This window comes from Malaclemys terrapin, chromosome 9 (assembly GCF_027887155.1).
Source record: "Malaclemys terrapin pileata isolate rMalTer1 chromosome 9, rMalTer1.hap1, whole genome shotgun sequence".
NCBI lineage: Eukaryota > Metazoa > Chordata > Testudines > Emydidae > Malaclemys > Malaclemys terrapin.
The window spans coordinates 57,458,831-57,477,892 of NC_071513.1; the positions used below are offsets into that span (position 1 = coordinate 57,458,831).

At 45.4% G+C, this 19,062-nt stretch overlaps 1 protein-coding gene across 7 annotated transcripts in view; it reads left to right on the forward strand.

The window, feature by feature from the left end:
- GIGYF2 (GRB10 interacting GYF protein 2) overlaps positions 1–18,983 on the forward strand; it is a 150,390-nt gene extending 131,407 nt beyond the window's left edge. For 6 of the 7 annotated variants that reach the window (XM_054039169.1, XM_054039173.1, XM_054039172.1 and 3 more), the window contains 6 exons: positions 3,775–3,981; positions 4,136–4,341; positions 4,681–4,835; positions 10,202–10,359; positions 10,751–10,898; positions 17,236–18,983. In XM_054039169.1, coding sequence (XP_053895144.1) covers positions 3,775–3,981; positions 4,136–4,341; positions 4,681–4,835; positions 10,202–10,359; positions 10,751–10,898; positions 17,236–17,303 — 942 coding nt within the window. In that variant the 3' untranslated portion in view covers positions 17,304–18,983. Of the gene's footprint in view, positions 1–3,774; positions 3,982–4,135; positions 4,342–4,680; positions 4,836–10,201; positions 10,360–10,750; positions 10,899–17,235 lie in introns of those variants that run through there. The other variant, XR_008446141.1, reaches the window with a different exon arrangement.
- The last annotated feature ends 79 nt before the right edge of the window (positions 18,984–19,062 follow it).

The following is a 19,062-nucleotide window of genomic DNA, read 5'->3' on the forward strand; positions in this document are numbered from 1 at the left end:
CCTGATCGCCCCAGCTTGGTCCCGGCATTATTGGTACAGGACCCTCCTAGGCTTACTCATGGCCCCTCCCCGGCCGTTGGCGCTCTGCCCGGATCTACTCTCCCAGGACCAGGGCTGCCTCCTCCACCCCAATCTGGCCACCCTCCATCTGATCGCGTGGCTGATCAATGGCTAGATGCGGAGGAGAGAAGGTGTTCGGAAGGGGTCAGGCATGTCCTCCTTGAAAGTAGAAAGCCGTCCACACACCGAGCCTACCTGGCAAAGTGGACCAGGTTCTCCAGGTGCGTGGGCGAGTGGCGTATTTCCCCAACATCTGCCCCGCTCCAACTTATCCTTAAGTACCTTCTACCAGCTTAGAACTCAAGGCCTGGCCCCTTCCTCTGTCAGAGTGCACCTAGCAGCTATTTCAGCATTCCATCCGCCGGTCCAGAGCTGCTTGGTTTTCTCCCATGCCATGACCGGGCATTTCCTCAAAGGGCTGGACCGGTCCTTTCCTTATACTAGAATCTCTGTCCCTTAGTGGGATCTAAATTTGGTGCTATCCCGCCTCACGGGGCCCCCGTTCAAACCCCTGGCCACATGCTCATGGTCTCACCTTTCCTGAAAGGTAGTCTTCCTCATGGCCATTACGTCAGCTCGGCAGGTCTCGGAGCTCAGGACCCTGACCTGCGACCCCCCCCACCCTTACACAGTCTTTCACAAGGACAAGGTTCAGCTCCGCCCACACCCTGCATTCCTCCCTAAGATGGTCTCTACTTTTCACATGGGCCAGGACATATTCCTGCCTGTCCTCTGCCCTAAACCTCATGCCTCCAGCGAAGAATGCCACCTCCATACGCTCAATGTGCGCAGAGCTCTGGCTTTTTGTCTGGATCGGACTAAGCCATTCCGCAGGTCTTCGCAACTCTTTGTTGCTTTGGCCGAGCGCATGAGAGACCAACCGATCTCCACCCAGAGGCTTTCCCGGTGGATTACATCGTGCATCCACACATGCTACGACCTAGCAGGGGTTTCCGCACCACCTATCGTAAGGGCTCACTCAACAAGGGCTCAGGCCTCATCGGCTGCCTTTGTGGCCCATGTCCCTATTCAGGACATCTGTAGAGCTGCTACCTGGTCCTCAGTACACACGTTCACGTCGCACTGTGCGATCGTCTCCCACGCCAGGTATGTCGCTGTTTTCGGTAGGGCTGTGCTTCAGCCAGGGAATCTGAACTCCTACCCACCTCCATCACACATAGCTTGTAATCACCTACTGTAGAATACACATGAGCAAGCACTCGAAGAAGAAAGGACAGTTACCTGTTCCGTAACTGGCGTTCTTCGAGATGTGCTGCTCATGTCTATTCCACATCCCGCCCTCCTTCCCCTCTATCGGAATTGGTCCGGCAAGAAGGAACTGAGGGAGGGGGGAGCGCGTGGCTCCCCTTATAGTGTGCTATAGAGGCGCCACTCCAGGGGTCCCAGCAGCGCTCCCCTTACGGGTACTGCTGAGGGGAAAACTTCCAGCACCGGTGTATGTGGCGAGCACGCACATCTACTGTGGAATAGACATGAGCAACACATCTCAAAGAACGCCAGTTATGGAACAGGTAACTGTCCTTTATATCTTGCTGATATTTCTATTTAAAATAGACACTGTGGTCTGAACTATTTGCAATATTTTGTGGTCAGGTTGCTTAGGCAACAAAATTCTCAAACTGAATGGCTTTAGATAGCTTTAATTTTCTGATATCGGGCTTGTCTGTATGGACAGTTGGTGTACAGCAACCTGGGCTGTAAATGTACAGCACTTTAGCCTGCTACATGCTGACTGGCTGTGTGGACGGTGCTACTGCACACTAAGAGTTCCATAGTGCACTTGACTTACTGCTGTTTCTAAGAGTAGTAGGTCAAAGTGCATTAGAAATTAAATTCTAGAAATTAATAAAGATATCCCATCTCCTAGAACTGGAAGGGACCTTGAAAGGTCATAGAGTCCAGCCCCCTGCCTTCACTCGCAGGACCAAGTACTGATTTTGTCCCAGATCCCCAAATGGCCCCCTCAAGGATTGAACTCACAACCCTGGGTTTAGCAGGCCAATGCTCAAACCACTGAGCTATCCCTCCCCCCAATTATGGAACTTTTAGTGCATGATAGCACAGTCCATGCAGACAGTGCATGGCTGGCTAGAACACTAGATTTACAACTTGCCATGCACTAACTTCATATAGACAAGTCCACAGTTTCTTAAATATTTACCTTTTAGATTTTATCTAGTAATAAAATTATACATTATGATACTGTATCAAATAAACTGATCTCTATTACAATTTATAGGCATAAAGCATATAACAAAGCTTCCTCTTTACTTGTTTTGTCTGTTTCACAGCTTAGCAAGTTAGCCATTGTAGTTACTCATCCTGTGTGAAACACAGAAACAATCTATCTCTGCTGTTCTGAACCAGGGGTCTGAAGCCCCTGGGGTGGCCTCGAGCAGGTTTCAGGGGGTCTGCCAAGTAGGGTTGGCATTAGACTCACTGGGGCCCAGGACAGAAACCCAAAGCCCCCTCTGCCCTGAGCACCACACCCGGGGCCAAAGCCTGAGCAGCTTAGTTTCACGGGGCTCCCTGTGGTGTGGGGTCCTGGCCAACTGCCCTGCTTGCTACCCCCTGAAGCTGGCCCTGGCTTTTATATGCAGAAAAACAATTGTGGCACAGGTGGGCCGTGGAGTTTTTACAGCATGTTACGAGGGGCTCAGAAAGAAAAAGGTTGAGAACCCCATATCTATCTGACATGCTTTAAAGGCTGAGGCCTACATTCTGAGAAGGATTCTGGCTTGTGTGTGGGTGTATATAACATTACTTTTGCTAATAAGTGCCATATTTTCTGTATCATCACTGCAGTAGTATTACTTTACAGATTCATTATTTTTACTGTTTTTATAATATTTGACTGTATTTTTCATATTTGACATTCTAAGATATATCTTTGGATCATTTTACCCTCCAAAAGCAAAGCTCTGTTATTTCTTAACTCTGGAAAAGAAAATTATTTGCCTTCAATTGTTCTATTCAACCACATTTACCCTTCTATTTTCGTAACAGGAAGATTTTTGTGGTCTTTACCTTTTGTTCAAAAGGGGGATTTTGATTAGGGTGACCAGACAGCAAGTGTGAAAAATCGGGTGGGGGCTAATAGGAGCCTATATAAGAAAAAGACCCCAAAATTGGGACTGTCCCTGTAAAATCGGAACATCTGGTCACCCTAAATTTGATATTTAATCGGGGTTAGGAGTAGATTGGGCTTAATGGCTCAGAAATATGGGAAGTAAAGTTCTGTTTTAACTTAAAGCAACAGATAAAATGTTACCATCCTAAAATTTTAATTATTTTTTTAAAAAGCAAGAAAAATTTAAAATGGTGATGTCAGTTTAATTTTCACACTCTGCTTCCTGGTCATGTACAACAGCAGCATAGGAAGGGGGCTGGCAAGCGTGAATATTGTTTCCAGAGTTTAGAGCAGCAAGAAATGGAGGGACTGACTGCCTGGGTCATAATGTTGAGGCAAATTTAGTCACTGTCATGGGCTAATGACACTTTCCATTCAGTAGTCATAATTAAACATACTTTCCTTATAGACACCAATAAAGAAATGTAAAGGCATAAAAACAGTGCTGCCCATGTTGACAAAAAACAAACTGAAATCAGTAAGAATCTGCAAACCAGGATCCTCAGTAGTAATTATCTTCAAAGAGTCAGAACAGGCATGTTGTTTCTTTTTGTATGCAACAGCAAAGACGTCAGCAGCGTGAACTGATGAAAGCCCTCCAGCAGCAGCAGCAACAGCAACAGCAGCAACAAAAAATGTCAGGTTGGGGTAATGTCACCAAGCCAACAGGTGCTACCAAATCTCTCTTGGAAATACAGCAGGAAGAGGCGAGGCAGATGCAGAAGCAGCAGCAGCAGCAACAGCAGCCGAACAGAGTCCGCAATACTACGGTGCATATCTTATTTACCTAACCAGTACATGGAGAATTGTTACTTGCACTGATCCCCTCTCATCACACTCCATTTTGGTTTTCTGAGACATTGCTGCTGTTCCTCCCGATCTGATGCTAATAACCAGGGTCTCATTTCTGTTTTGTTTCAACAGCATTCTAACCTGCACAGCAGCATTGGGAATTCAGTGTGGGGCTCTCTAAACAGTAATCCCACCACCCAGTGGGCATCTGATCTAGTCAGCAGTATCTGGAGCAATGCTGACACCAAAAACTCAAATATGGGGTTCTGGGATGATGCAGTGAAGGAAATGGGGCCTCGTAACTCAACCAATAAAAACAAGAGCAATGCCAGCCTCAGGTAGGAATCGGGGGGAGTTTGTTTTTGGCAAAGGACTGCCAGTCTTGCACTGATCTTTTAACCAACTATAGCTTCATCATCTCTGGTTCTTGAAAATTTTATACTGCTGTCTTAAAATAGTGTTTAGCAACAAACAGCTTATAGATTGTCCACAGAGTCCCAATTTCTTTGATTTTTCACATCCACTAGGAAAATAAGTTGACTCTTAAACGTTACTGGCCCTCTGTAAATCCATGGGCTTTTGTAGGCTGTGTAATGTAATCTGAGATAATACTGTTTAAGTAAATAGATGGCTGTTTCAGGCATAATATGTGATATTTACAATTTCTTTGTGTCAAGTAAATCTATAGGAATTACGAGCAGACAGAACAAGAAGGTAGAAGAAGAGGAGAAGCTGCTGAAGTTGTTCCAAGGGGTTAATAAAGCCCAGGATGGATTCACTCAGTGGTGTGAACAGATGCTACATGCACTCAACACAGCAAACACCTTGGATGGTAAGAAGTGGGAAAGAATGAATGTTATACTTTGTAACAGTATATGAAGAACAACATCACATTTGTACATTTGCACACCTGGAATAATGACTGCATTTTTACCAAGGTGCTATTTGGCTCATTCAGCAAGAGGGTATAATTAGCTGGGAAATGGCATTGCTATAAACTGCACTGCATTGTCTTCCCTATTTGGGTGAAATATTGTAGGTAGAATGGAATTGGGACTAATTCCAGACTCTCCCACTCTCACCAATACAGATGGTTCCTTTTGGATGGAGGTGACAGGTCACAGATGAATGAGAATTTAGCCTAGTTCTAAATACATGCAATATAATTAACATTGTAACTGTCTCTCTAAAGCATTTTTGGGATACAGCTTGAATGAACTATGTATGCTCTGCTCTGATGCTTCAGTCAGTAAAATGTATTGATTGCGGCATAAGAAAGAGAAGGTTTATGGTCCATTTGAGCCTGGGGTTCAGTGAGCTTCTGATATTAACTGCTGCAAAAATGAGTCAAGTTAGGAACTGCAAGTCATGAGGCAATGGTTCATTTGCCCTTATGGTTGTACACCTAATTTTCTTGCACATCACAGTGGGGTGAGAGGGGCCAGTCTCCCTTCCTCTTGGTAAAATAGTAGAATATCTGCAACAATATGTTCTTCGAGTGCTTGCTCATGTCCATTCCACATTAGGTGTGCGTGTGCCGCATGCACTGTTGATGGAGATTTTTCCCTCAGTGGTATCTGTTGGGCCAGCACTCGTGCTCTCTGGTGCTGCATGCTTATGTGCCAATATAAGGGGTACTGCCAGCCGCACACCCTCTCAGTTCCTTCTTACCGCCTGTGATGGTTGCCGGAACATCTCCTCTTCTTTCAGCACGGTGTTTTCAATGTTTTCTTCTCTTTAGCTTAGTTTATTAGTCTTAGTATAGTATTAGTGTAAACAGTACTCGTGTAGAAAGTTAGTCCTCCTTTAATTTAGTGGGGCTCCCTTTAACCCTGGGCTCAGGCATGCCCCGATCCCTGGGCTTCAAACCTTGTGCCTCCTGTGGCAAGCCTATGCTGGTGAGAGACCCACACTCCAGTTATCTGAAGTGTCTGGGAGAGGCTCAGGTATGAGAGCTCTGTCAGGACTTTAAGCTTCGTACGAAGAAAGAGAAGCGAGACTGAGGGCTATCCTAATGGAAGTTGCTCTTAGACCGGCATTAGCGCCAACCCACTTGGATTCGGCACCAAGAACTTCCGCTTCAGCTGATGCCAGGAAGTCATTGTGGCTCGAGTGTGATCACAGTACCTTCTACCTTGGAGGCCTTTGCAGCCGCCAGAGACTTCAGGGCTGGTGATACCAGGAGAGATGGGACAACCACCGGCTTGAATGAACAGGAGAGAACATGGTGCTCCGAGCTCTTTTCCCAGCACCTGGACCCTAGGTACCTTACAGAGGCAAGCCGGCCCTTCTTTCTTCTGCAAGGTCATCCCTGGTCCGGCAATGGTTCCCAAACCCTCAGCACCAAACCGCAGAAGCAAGGTCCCCCATGGTCACCTCAGGAGGACTCTTTTTTCGGAGTCTGCGATGTCCGTCCCAAGAGCTGTAGCCGGTACCCATTCTACATTCCACCAGACCCGGGTATGGGTCACCCACTGGCACCTGGTCAGGAGGATAGTAGCCGATACAGTGGCCATTCTGGAACCCCTGCAGGTTTCCCTCAGTACCGGGACCATTGTCCACTGGTCCTGCTTGGTTGCATCTGAGAGGCGGGCTCCCGCACCGATCCATTCGCCGCCATACCCTGACTCCAGTACCGAGCCCAGTACCGACACGCAAGATGTGGGCCCGATGGAGGTAATAGGGGCAGAAGACGAGGTGGAACTCCCCCTCTGGTACAGGCCTCTTCCTCCTCCTCCCCAGATGAGTCCACCTTGGAGCCAAGTGGCTTGCTGCCGCAAGATGACTTTGGAGCCCACCAGGAGCTTCTAAAGAGAATAGCTGCTAACCTGGGGCTAGAGGTTGAGGTGCTCAAGGAGCCTTTCTATAGCCACATTGACATTTTGGCTGCAGCAGCACCATTGAAGATGGCCCTATCCATCAGTGTCGCTGTTTTGGGTCCAGTCAGAACCCTGTGGCAGACCCTATCTTCTCTCCCTCCCACTTTGAGGCGGGAAGAGAAGAAATACTATGTGACAGCCAAAGTACTTATACTCTCATCCTCCTCCTGGCTCCAATGCTGGCCAATTAGAAGGACAGACAAGGCCAGGCAAGCATTACCTCCGAATAGAAAAACTTAGAGACTCGATCTGTTTGGCAGAAAAATGTATTCAACAGGCAGATTGCAGCTGCATATCTCGAACCAGCAAGGCCTGCTGGGGAGATACGATTACAACATGTGGGATTTTTTGACGAAATTTAAAGACTCATTGCCTCAGGACTCCAGGCAAGAGTGCTCCACTCTCTTACAGGAGGGAAAGAACATAGCTAGAGCCTCACTCAAAGACCCTGGGTGCAGCCAGAACAATGGCTTCTGCAGTGGCCATGAGGTGATGCTCTTGGTTTCAATCCTTGGGGCTACCACAGGAGGTCCAGCAGTCAATCCAAGCCCTCCTATTTAAAGGTATGTCACCGTTTTTGGATAAAACGGACATAAAGCTCTATGGGCTGAAGGAGTCAAAGGCTGCCCTCAGGTCCCTGGGCCTCTCTGCTCCAGCTCTTTCAAGGAAGCAGTTCAGGCCTTATCAGCCGGCTCGCTTCTCGGTGCCACTGCCACGACGGAACCTGTTCAGGACAAGGAGCAAGGGTTCCAATTGTCGTCAACCGCTTCCGTCCACCGCAACCTCACTACCGGGATCTCTGAGAGACTCCAGAGGCCCCAAATAGAACTTTTGAAGGTGTTTCGAGGGCGCTATACCAGTTTCCCTCATCGGATCCTGTCCCCTTTTTGTTTTCAAACTGACTTCCCCACTTCGGCCTAGTGTAGTCTTTCATCGTATCAGACTGCTGGGGGGAGGGATAGCTCAGTGGTTTGAGCATTGGCCTGCTAAACCCAGCATTGTGAGTTCAATCCTTGAGGGGGCCACTTAGGGATCTGGGGCAAAATTGGTCCTGCTAGTGAAGGCAGGGGGCTGGACTCAATGACTTTTCAGGGTCCCTTCCAGTTCTATGAGATAGGTATATCTCCATTTAAAAAAAATAAATAAATACAGTGGTGGACAGTGATACCCTTCTGTTTTTCTCCACCCTTCCCTCTCATCCCTGTTCTTTTCCAGGGACTCTTCTTACGAGCAACTTCTAGCCCAAGAGGTGCAAACCCTCCTACGGGTGGGGGATGCGGAGGAGGTGCCTTAGAACTTGAGAGGAGAAGGGGTTTTATTCCCAATGTTTCCTAATCCCAAAGGGCCAGGGTGGTCTTAGACCCATCCTGGACCTGCGCCACCTCAATTTATCTCAAGAAATTGAGATTCCACATGGTCTCTCTGGCCTCCATCATTCCCTCCCTGGATCCAGGAGACTGTTACGCCGCCCTTGACTTGAAGGACGCCTGTTTTCACATTTTCATCTTCCAAGGCCACAGAAGATTCCTCAGCATTATAGTAAACCAGACCCATTACCAATTCACCACCCTCACCTTTGTTCTTTCTGCAGTCCCACTGGGTTTTTACGAAATGCATGGCAGTGGTCGCAGACTTCCTCAGAAGGCAAGGAGTCTAATTCTACCCATACCTAGACAACTGACTGGTGAAGGGCCATTCATGTGCTTAAGTAAAGACCAGCTTCTGCCTTGTCCAAGCCACCTTCCAAGCGTTGGGTCTGTTGATAAATAAACAAAAGTCGACTCTTCCCAGTACAGAGACTAGATTTTATCCGGGCAGTACTAGACTCGACCCACGCCAACGCCTTCCTTCCAGAGGTCCATTTCCAGACAGTGTCAGGTCTGGCATACCCTATCACAACAGCCTGGGTTTGTCTCAAACTTCTGGGACACATGGCTGCATGCACTTACTTGGTACGGCATGCAAGGCTGCACCTCAAACCCCTGCAGACATGGTTTGCTTCAGTGCACTCACCAAACAGACAACACTTGGATTTGATGCTTACTGTTCCAGCCCGATCTTTATCTTCCCTTTATTGGTGGAAGGACCCCCAGTCGGCAACTGCAGGTGTTCCCTTTGTCATCCCCCAGCCATCAGTGTCCCTTGATTCAGTCGTTTCTGATCTAGGATGGGGAGCCCACCTCAATTGCCTCGGAACACAGGGCCTGTGGTCCCAGGAAGAGGTCTCCCTACACATAAACATCAGGGAGCTCAAAATGGTCTGCTTAGCTTGCCAAATGTTTCTTCCACAGATCATGGGTAAAGTAGTAAAAGTATTTACGGACAACACAGCAGCCATTGTCTACATCAACAAGCAGGGAGGAGTGTGCTTCTCTGCCCTGTGTCAGGAAGCTATCCGTTTATGGGACTTCTGCTTGAAGAGCTCCACCTCAAGGCTTTCCATCTTCCGGGAGCCCGGAACGCCCTGGCAGATCACCTCAGCAGATCTTTCTTCTCTCACCACAAGTGGTGCCTTCACCCAGAGGTCACCAGGTTCATCTGCCAAAGGTGGGGGTCTTTGAAGTCCAGGCCCTTACGTCAGAACCATTGTACACAGTGTTCTTCAAGGGCAAGGTTCAGCTGTGGCCCCAACCAGCCTTCCTTCCAAGGATGGTTTCGCAGTTTCATAGCAACCAAGCTATTTTCCTGCCAGTTTCTTCCCAAAACTGCACAGGAATTCGGAAGAGCGGTGGATTCATTCGTTGGATGTCAGGCATGCCTTCTACATTGAGAGGACTAAGCTGTTCTGTAGATCTATGCAACTCTTCATGGCTATAGCAGAGAGGATGAATGGCCTGCCGGTTTCAGCTCAGAGACTCTCATCCTGGATAATATCCTGTATTCAAGTGTACTACAAGGAGATGGACCCATCCTCTGTCAGAGTTAGCTGGCAAGAAGGAACTGAGAGGATGTGGAGCTGCCCCTTATACTTATACTCCTTATAACATAAGCGCACAGCACCAGAGGCACTAGAGCCAGCCCAACGTATACCGCCAAGGGAAAAATCTTATGAGGGTGTGTGCGATATGCACCGTTGTCAAATGTGGAATTGATGTGAGCGACATATCTCAAAGAATAACTGTTACGGAAAGGTTAGTAACCATTTTTTGCTGGGGCTATATTATGGGGAATTTAACAGGAGAGGCTGTTTACAATGGTTGCTAGTTTGACAAAGAAAATTGAATAAAGAATACAAAGTTTGTTTGCTTTTTGCACGCACACACTCCTTGCATCAACACACGTCTCTCTCATGGTCCATCTTCTTCCCCTCGTATTGCAGTTCCCACGTTTGTTTCTTTCCTGAAGGAAGTGGAGTCTCCATACGAGGTCCACGATTACATCAGAGCCTACCTTGGAGATACCCCTGAGGCCAAGGAATTTGCCAAGCAGTTTCTAGAGCGCCGTGCCAAACAAAAAGCCAGTCAGCAGCAGCAGCAGGTACATATTTGCTTGACCTTTGCTTTGGAGGAGGATCTCCAAGTACATTGATAGTATTTCTGGAGAGGGTAGCAAAGGCTCAGTGACAGTCTGCATCTCTGAATATAGCTCTTCATGGTGAAGGGGGTAGATTATGTAGAATGGGGGGAGGAAACATATTTTGGGTATTACTGTGGAATTGTACAGAATCTGAGATCTTGTGTAAATAACTTTATAGGGAGATAATTTTATGGTGCAGGATTAGTTTTAGGAAAAAGGTAAATTTATTGGATAGATTAATGGATATTCTACTATCCATGTCATATGGAAAGTGACTTGATGTCATCTGTGTATTTCCAGTGTGAACAGGCAACATTTAATTCTAACTTGTAATCTAGAATTTTTGTTCCAGGATTCAGTGTGGGGGATGAACCATAGCGCACTGCATTCCGTCTTTCAGACCAATCAGAGCAACAACCAGCAATCCAACTTTGAAGCTGTGCAGAGTAGCAAGAAAAAGAAGAAACAGAAAATGGTTCGAGCAGATCCCAGTTTGTTAGGTGAGTTTTAGTACTTTAAAACTAAGCTCTTCCTCTCAGTGGCTTATTTGGGATAGAGGCCATAATTTTTGTTCCATCTGCAAAGTTCTTTTTGGGTCTTTCATAAGTCCTAGACATTCATACATTAAATATATGCAAGAAAGATGGAGGAAGCTCCTTTAGAGTAGTCTGTATTTTAAAATTATTTATAACGAATTCATTGCATTTTTGAAGGCTGCTTTGAGACTGCCAGTCCTATCACTGCCACAGGTGATGCAGGGCATATGGTGTACAATATATATAATACAATTATATGCTTCTGAGATAGTTTAAGGAGGTACCTATGTTCATGCTTGTTTTATCACTTCACCTAAACAGAGGCAGAAAAACAAGATGGGGTGCCTTTTAGACAGGTATATCTGTGGTGGTTTTATCAGGAGTCAGTATGATGAGCAAGGCATAATCCTGAACGTGTTCCCCTCTGGCAGTTATAACAGATTGAAAGAGACAGTTTAGCAGATTTTTAAAAAAATATTTTTATAGAAAAGGCAAAAATATTGGTTTGGAATCAATTCTTCCTGTAATTTGTGGTCTTGAGGAGTTGGTTGATCCCTTAAATGTCAAGTTTGGCCCGATTCTGAAATTACTCACCTTGAAAATAGGTTGGAAGAATCCAAGAAAAGCTTTGTGGAGATAGGAAGAAAAGACTTCTGGCTGTGGAAGTAGAGAACAAATGAATTTACATGAGTATTTTTCATTAAGGGTAAACAGCTAAAATCGTATAGAACCTCAATTTTTCATTTTAACAGAGTATCAGATATACACACACATTGGGCGTCTCTTTGATGTGTGAAGAGGAGGAGCTGATTCTCCTTTGTTTTTTAAATGAATTAAAGTTAGATCCTCTACTTTAGATATCCTGGATCTTTAAGGATATTAAAATAAAAGTTAATAAGTTTTCAGCTAAATTCAGCCTTTTTCTGATGTTATAGTAAATGTAATCATGATGGAGAACAAATACTGCAGTTTGGGAAAATATAGAAGCATCTTGCATAATAAAAAATACATTCCCTGACATTTCAAAAGCTACCCATAAGAACCTGTTCTTTCTTAAGACAGAATTTGCAGCATTGGTTTTCTGCTTCCATTTTTTAACTTTCCATACCTAGATTTAGTTTCTTCCACAATTTTTAATCTTTAATTAACTCCACTCTCAGATTGGAAGCAACAAAATCAGAGACAGTTTTATTCAGGACATGCAATTGCAAGGGAAGAACACAGCTGACAGAGAGCATCTCTGCCTCAGTTTCTTCAAAGTACAAGCAATATCACACAAGCATTTATACATTTTAATGGCATGCATTAAACAAACATGTCTGCAGTTTATGTCTTGCCCATTCCTGTATTTTCTCACTTCTGTTCTCAAAACGTCGCTATCTCAAGGCTGGGTCACGCTGACTCTACTCTGCTGTCTCTTACTCGCTTCTGACGTGAGCCCTTATTCTACAGGTCTCGCGATATTAGGCTAAGACTTAGCATGACAGTTGCTCTGTTTCTTACAATGGAGAGGCCTATATTTAAATCCTTTAACCCTGTTTCCACAAAATTAATATTTATTTTTATGACAGGAAGGCCTCTGACATCTCGGATTAAACAAAGATCACTCTAATAATTTTGCAATGGTTCAGGATGTTGCTCTAACTGCCCCCTTAGGGTTATTGGAAGGAATTGAGTAGTGCCTATTTAATGTAGCTTTTTTACATATTAAGCAAATTTAACTATTAGATGGGGATATTATAAAATTAAATCTTTTCTGTTCCTTAGGCTTCAAAAAGAAATGATGGATTGGTAATACTGATGATTGGAGAAATACTTTCTTTTAATCAGATGTCATTCTGTGAAAGCACAAATAAATTTTAAAAAGAAATTAGCAAAGCTGGTCACCTGTTAAGGATCACAGACAGTGTTTGAGTTCAGGATTTGGCATCAGGAACTCCAGAATTCTAATCCTGGATCTGATACTGACTCCTTCTGTGGCGTTGACTTTTGCCTCAGTTTCTCTTTGTAGATGGGGAAGATTCTTACTTTACCACAGCAGGATTGCTGTGAAGATGTCTCTAAAGCAGGGGTCTCAAACTCAAATGACCACGAGGGCCACGTGAGGACTAGTATATTGGCACGAGGGCCGCATTACTGACACCTCCCCCCCACACTGCCCTCGGCCCTGCCCCCACTCCACCCCTTCCATGAGGCCCCACCCCTGTCCCGCCTCTTCCCACCCCTTCCCTGCCCCCATTCAAACTCCTTCCCCGAAATCCCCACCCCAACTCTGCCCCCTCCCTGCCCCCAGGGGATGCAGGAGGGGTGTGGGTTGTGGCATGGGCTCAAGACAGGGAGTTGGGGTATGAGGTGCAGGAGAGGTGTGGCAGGGGGCTCAGGGCAGGGGGTTGGGGTGTGGCAGGGGGCTTAGGCCAGTGGGTTGGGCTGCAAGAGGGGTGCGGCAGGGGGCTTGGCAGAGGGTCAGGGTGTGGGGTGTGGCGGGGGCTCAGGGCAGGGGGTCAGGGTGCAGGGTGCAGCAGGGGGCTTGGGAGGGGCTCGGGGTGCAGGAGGGGAGCAGGGTGTGGCGGGGGCTCAGGGCAGGGGGTCGGGGTGCAGGAGGGGGGCTTGAGAGGGGCTTGGGGCGCAGGAGGGGTGCAGGGTGAGGCAGGGGGCTCAGGGCAGGGAGTTTGGCTGCAGGAGCGGTTCGGGGGGCGCGCACCAGGAGCAGGGCAGGCTCCCTGCCTGTCCCGCCCCGGGAAGCAGCCAGAACCTGAGGAAGGGGGGCACGGGAGTCTGTGTGTTGTTGTTGCTTCAGGCACCGCCCCCAGCAGCTCCCATTGGCTGGGAATGGGGAACCGCAGCCAATGGGAGCTGCTGGGGGCGGTGCTTGAAGCAACAGCAACACACAGACCCCTATGCCCCCCCCCCTTTTCCTACGCGGCTGGAATGGCGTGGGGTCAGGACAGGCAGGCAGGGATCTTGCCCTTCCCCCGGTGCGCGTCGGGCCAGAGCTGCTCTAGGTAAACGCTGAGGGAGGGTGCGGGGGCCGCAAGGAGCTCGTGGGCCACAGGAAATAACCCCGCAGGCGGTGTGTTTGAGACCCCTGCTCTAAAGTGCTTTGAAGCCGAAAAGCATTAAATAAGTGCTAAATTGCTGTAATATTAGAAAAGAGTGAGAGAGCAGGCGTCTCTGCAGTACTGGTATGGGATAAACATCCAGGTCTGTGTGATGATAAAATTCCACCTTCATATAACTCCTTCAGTCAGCTTTTCCGTTCATATCTACTCTCTCCATGACTAGGGGCTTGGTTTGACACTGCACTCTCTCATCTCCTACGTCTGTAAACCAACTTTCTATATAGCCTATATACCATCACTTTCATAAGACTATCGCTTCATACCAGAACCCTTACTCCTGTTATCTTCTCTTGACTGCTGTAATTTCTCCTTTAATGTCTCCCACAATTACAGCTCTTCAAAATCTGGAGCATTTCTGTCTCCATGTTTGAAACAGCTTCATTGTCTGTGCCTGAGTGATTCAGATTCACTTCTCTGTGGCCTGTAATTCCTTGTGTTTTCTATCCTGAAGCCATGAAATACTGAAACCCCCTCCCTGTTTCCCCTTGATCATTTTCCCTGAGACTTGGTCTTTTTACCCTTCTGTATACTGTACCTTCTTCACCACAGCTAGGGATTCTATCCTGTTTGCCTAGTAACTGTAACTACTCTGCATACTTTATTCATACATGTAGATTGTGATCTCCAACGAGGTAATTGTTGATACTTTTGATGAATGAGGTCTGCACAAACATGCATGTGTTCCCAAGTCCCACCTATTCTTTCCCACATTTGAATCTCTTAACAGGACAGAGTTCATGAATCGAAGAGTGGGAGTTTCATAATTTCCCTAATTGTCTTGTTTAAAAGGGTCATGTAGCTGGCAAAATCTTTTCTAATCTTGTTCTTTTTATAAACCTCTCATCTCTAGCCAATGGTCAGTTGTCTTGTTCTGAATTGCCTGCTTTCATAAATAAAAATGGGGAGAAATATTTCAAAAGCTGCGTTGTGGTTTAGCCACATAACTTCCATTAACTTCAATGATTTTGCTGCTACCTTGTAACTTAAAGGATAGTATTCATTAATACACCTCTATATATATAACGCGACCCGATATAACACCAATTCAGATATAACGCGGTAAAGCAGTGCTCCAGGGGGTGGGGCTGCGCACTCCGGTGGATCAAAGCAAGTTCGATATAACATAGTTTCACCTATAACATGGTAAGATTTTTTTGGCTCCCAAGGACAGCATTATATCGAAGTAGAGGTGTACTTTCAATCAGATGCTGCTTGTTAGAGAGCTTTCCCTTCACCCTCCCACTTCTCTGGTTCTTGTCACGCAGATATCAAGCAGCAAAAGACCAGAAGTCCAAAGTGCAGACAATGCAATGTTTATTGGGGTTAATTTCCAAGCAAGAATATTCCGAAACCCTTCACACCAGTCGGGCTTATCGCTATATGCAGATAGTCTATTCCCCAGTGTTCCGATCCCAGCTCTGATGCCACAGAGAATTTACCCTGTGTTCCCTTTCCCAGCTCTGACGCTGCTAAGTGATAAAAATACACCTAAGTTCTTAAAGTATAGGCCTTTACAGGCAGGCCTGAATATCTATATTCTAACACTGCTACTTTATTATTTAAAAAAAAAATAAAGATGAACATATCCATCCATATTACACATTGGAAGAGATTTTAATACATTTTAAACTGCTCCCTGAAAACAGTACTATAATCCTCAAACTATATTAAAATCAGCATCCTTATCCATTAGATTGCACATACTGTTTTCGGCAAAATAAGTATTTTCATATTAAGAGTTCATACAGCACATTTTTATATGAAAACTGCAAACATTAATTCAAACTTACCTCCACCACATGCGCTTTGCTTCCTTCCCCAGACCTGAAGAAGCGCTCTGTGTAGCTCAAAAACTTTTACCTTCCACCAACAGAAGCAGATCCAATAAAGGATGTTACCTCTTCCCCTGTCTGTCTACATGCATGTCAAATGAATCTGATATGGTTACTTAATTGAATGGTTAAAGTCTACTGATGTATCAGTGATATTAAATTGAGATACAGAATTTTAAATAAAATTAGTTGTAACAGAGCTTAAATGTACGCAGCCTTTTATTAAAAGTACTTTTTCAACTATAAAACATTCTTTCAAATTACAGGAATTAAAATACCCCCAGGGAGGCCACTTGGCTTAGTAAATACAGTAAACATAGGCAATTTTAAAACCATTTTTAAAATCTGGATGTAACATGCAGCAAATTAAATTGCATAGCTATCACATATTAAGCTCTCTGAATACATATATTGTCTAAAGAAAATAAAGCATGGTTCCTTGTATGTAGCTTCCTCACACACAAAAAATACAGCAAATCAATTTTCCAACTCTTGGCATTCAAATGAGATTTGTACAAAAACTGACAAGTTACAAAGTTTAGAATGGATGTGACAATACCTTTGCGTCCTTATCCAAATAATTCTACAGATACTGGCTTTGCATGGATTTCTAACATTGGTGTGTTATTCTTTCCCTCTCAGCTTTCTTTAATACATCTGATCTTCAGCATTTATATGATTTAAAACTTGGGGGTTATTTTTAAGTGTATATTGGATTTCCTGAATAATAGTTAATAGATGAATAGCATGTAGGGATTGAAAATAGCAAAATAATCCTAAATTCATGCCTATTGGTACATCTGCATGCTGTCTCCATCAGGCTTCTAGTTGTAAAAGCGGTTTTAAATTGGAAGCCGATACCACTTCAGACTGAAAGTTCATCCCATCTTCAGAAGCTAAGCAGGGATGAGCAGGGTCAGTCCTTGGATGTTAGATCTTAGCATCAGCCACCCCTGCTTCCTGTACTACCTAAATACTGAAGAACATCTTAGAAATACTATTGAATTGTGCTTTAAGCATTCTTCCTTCTGAGACAGTATTACCCATGGTGTTGAGGCACAGTGATGCTGAAGGTGCCATCTTTTGAGAGACTCAGGACCAAGCTGTTAATGATTCATCACTAAAGATCCTATGGCACTTTGTCCAAGTCTATGCATGGCAACCCTGGTGTCTGTCAAATTGCAGTTTGGGTAGTTACAGTCTGCCTTAGTGAATTTCTCCCACAGTTTAATTAGGCATCTATTCTCCACTTCCTCCTTTAAGCAGCTGTTGCATATAATAAATAAAACTGATTATATCATACTTGGACATGCACATCCGGATTAAACCATTGCTGCTTTTGTTTTACAGGATTTTCAGTGAATGCCTCATCAGAGCGGCTCAATATGGGAGAAATAGAGACTTTGGAAGACTACTGATCTTGTGCAGATTGACCGGCTTTTCCTGTGTCTGTTAACCATGGATTCTCCACCTTTGGACACAGTACTTTCTCCAACTTGCATTTTTCTTCGCCTCGCAGTGACTTACAGAATCAATCATCTCAGGCTGCTGCTTCTAGCCCCAACAAAATCTTTCTGCCCCAGGTTGCACAGTCATTGTCATCTGTCAGCCCGTAGACATTTGGACTTTGCTCTGTCTCCTAGGTGGGTGGGAGATAGGATCCATTCCCAAAACGGCTGACTGCAGGCAGCAAGCATTCACTGTGCTGTCATTTCTTCTGCTGATTTATCTGGAAAGTCTACTGGGATTCTGCAAATGGTATCTTCCTTTCCCCGGTCATGCTTATCACATCCAACTTGTGCAATCATGGAGAGAGTTTGTGGTTAACAGAGATTGGTCAAAACCAAAATGCCACACAGATACTGACTTCAGTGCTCCTTCAGGACAAGAGGTGCTCTCCAAATCCAGGAGTTGCAGTCATAAGCTAACTTTAGAACTGGCAACAGCAGGAGAGGGTGGTGGTGGGCGGAGTTTAACTTGGATTGGTTTGATGTTGCACACCCCCTGCCAGCCTCTCTCAGCACATTAATTTTGGAGGGAAAGCTTGAGTCTCTTCATTAGGTAGTGATGATAGTTACTGGAGTTCTCCCGCCAGCAACCTTCAGCCTTCCTGGACAAATGGGAATGTATAATGGGGGCGGGGGAGGGTATATTTCTTCTGTTCAGGTTGAAATTACTTCCTTAAATATTACCTTCATAGGAATAGGACCAGTTTATTGGAGGCCCTTCTGCTGTGAATTTGTCTCGTTTAAGAGACAGCTCAAGTCTTGGGTGGGGAAGGACTTTACTTTCCAAACAAGTATCCCCCACAGTCTCAGCTGGGTTCCAATGGCAGTGATTCAGTTTTGTGTTACAATAGCATGCAAGTTAAGGGGCAGAGATCATCCTCTTCATAATGGAATGAGATTAAAAGAGAACCTGACTGTAGGCAGCATCTGAATTCCTATAACCATGGAGAGGGAGAAAGTGAGCTGTGAGGCAATGGCACTGATTCCCTTCTATACCTTCAATTACTGAACGTCCCTTCACTTCCAATCCATAATAATTAAATATTTATGTAATCCCAGCTCTCCCTGCAAGAGTTTAAAAAACCCCAAAACTGCAAAATGCACTTAATTTGCGCCCCCCACCCCCATCCCACCTCCCGTTCCTAGAGGGCTGCAGTGTGCCTGTGGAGGGGGAGAGGCTGCCGTTTGGGTGGAGCTGTGTAAAGGTGTCTGTCTTTCTGTCATCACTGCCTGAAGAAGGCGGCTTGAGTTGCTCCAGAGCAGTTTGGCTTTGGGTTTTATTTCATTTGGTTTATTCATTTTTGGCGGGGAATCTTCCCCTCTTCCTCCTCTCTCTTCCTCCTCCCCCCCAAACATGTACAGTAACTATACAGATACTGCTGCAGACTTGTATATAGTTTTTGGATCTAATAGCACAGAGAGACTTGGAACTGTTGCAAATCTGGTCTCCCTGTCTCCTTTGCTTTGTAAAGTCATAAAGGGGGGGAAGAGGGGTAGTTAAAATGTTTACAGAACTTTAAACTCCCTCTGAACTTTTGCCAGTGTGCGGGAGGAAAAAAGAGAAATAAAACCTGGTTGTATTATATCTAAGAGCGCATTTTCTACTTGCTTTTGTCTAAGATGATTTTTGAGATTATTCCTGGTGCTAAAACAGACCTGAATCTTGACC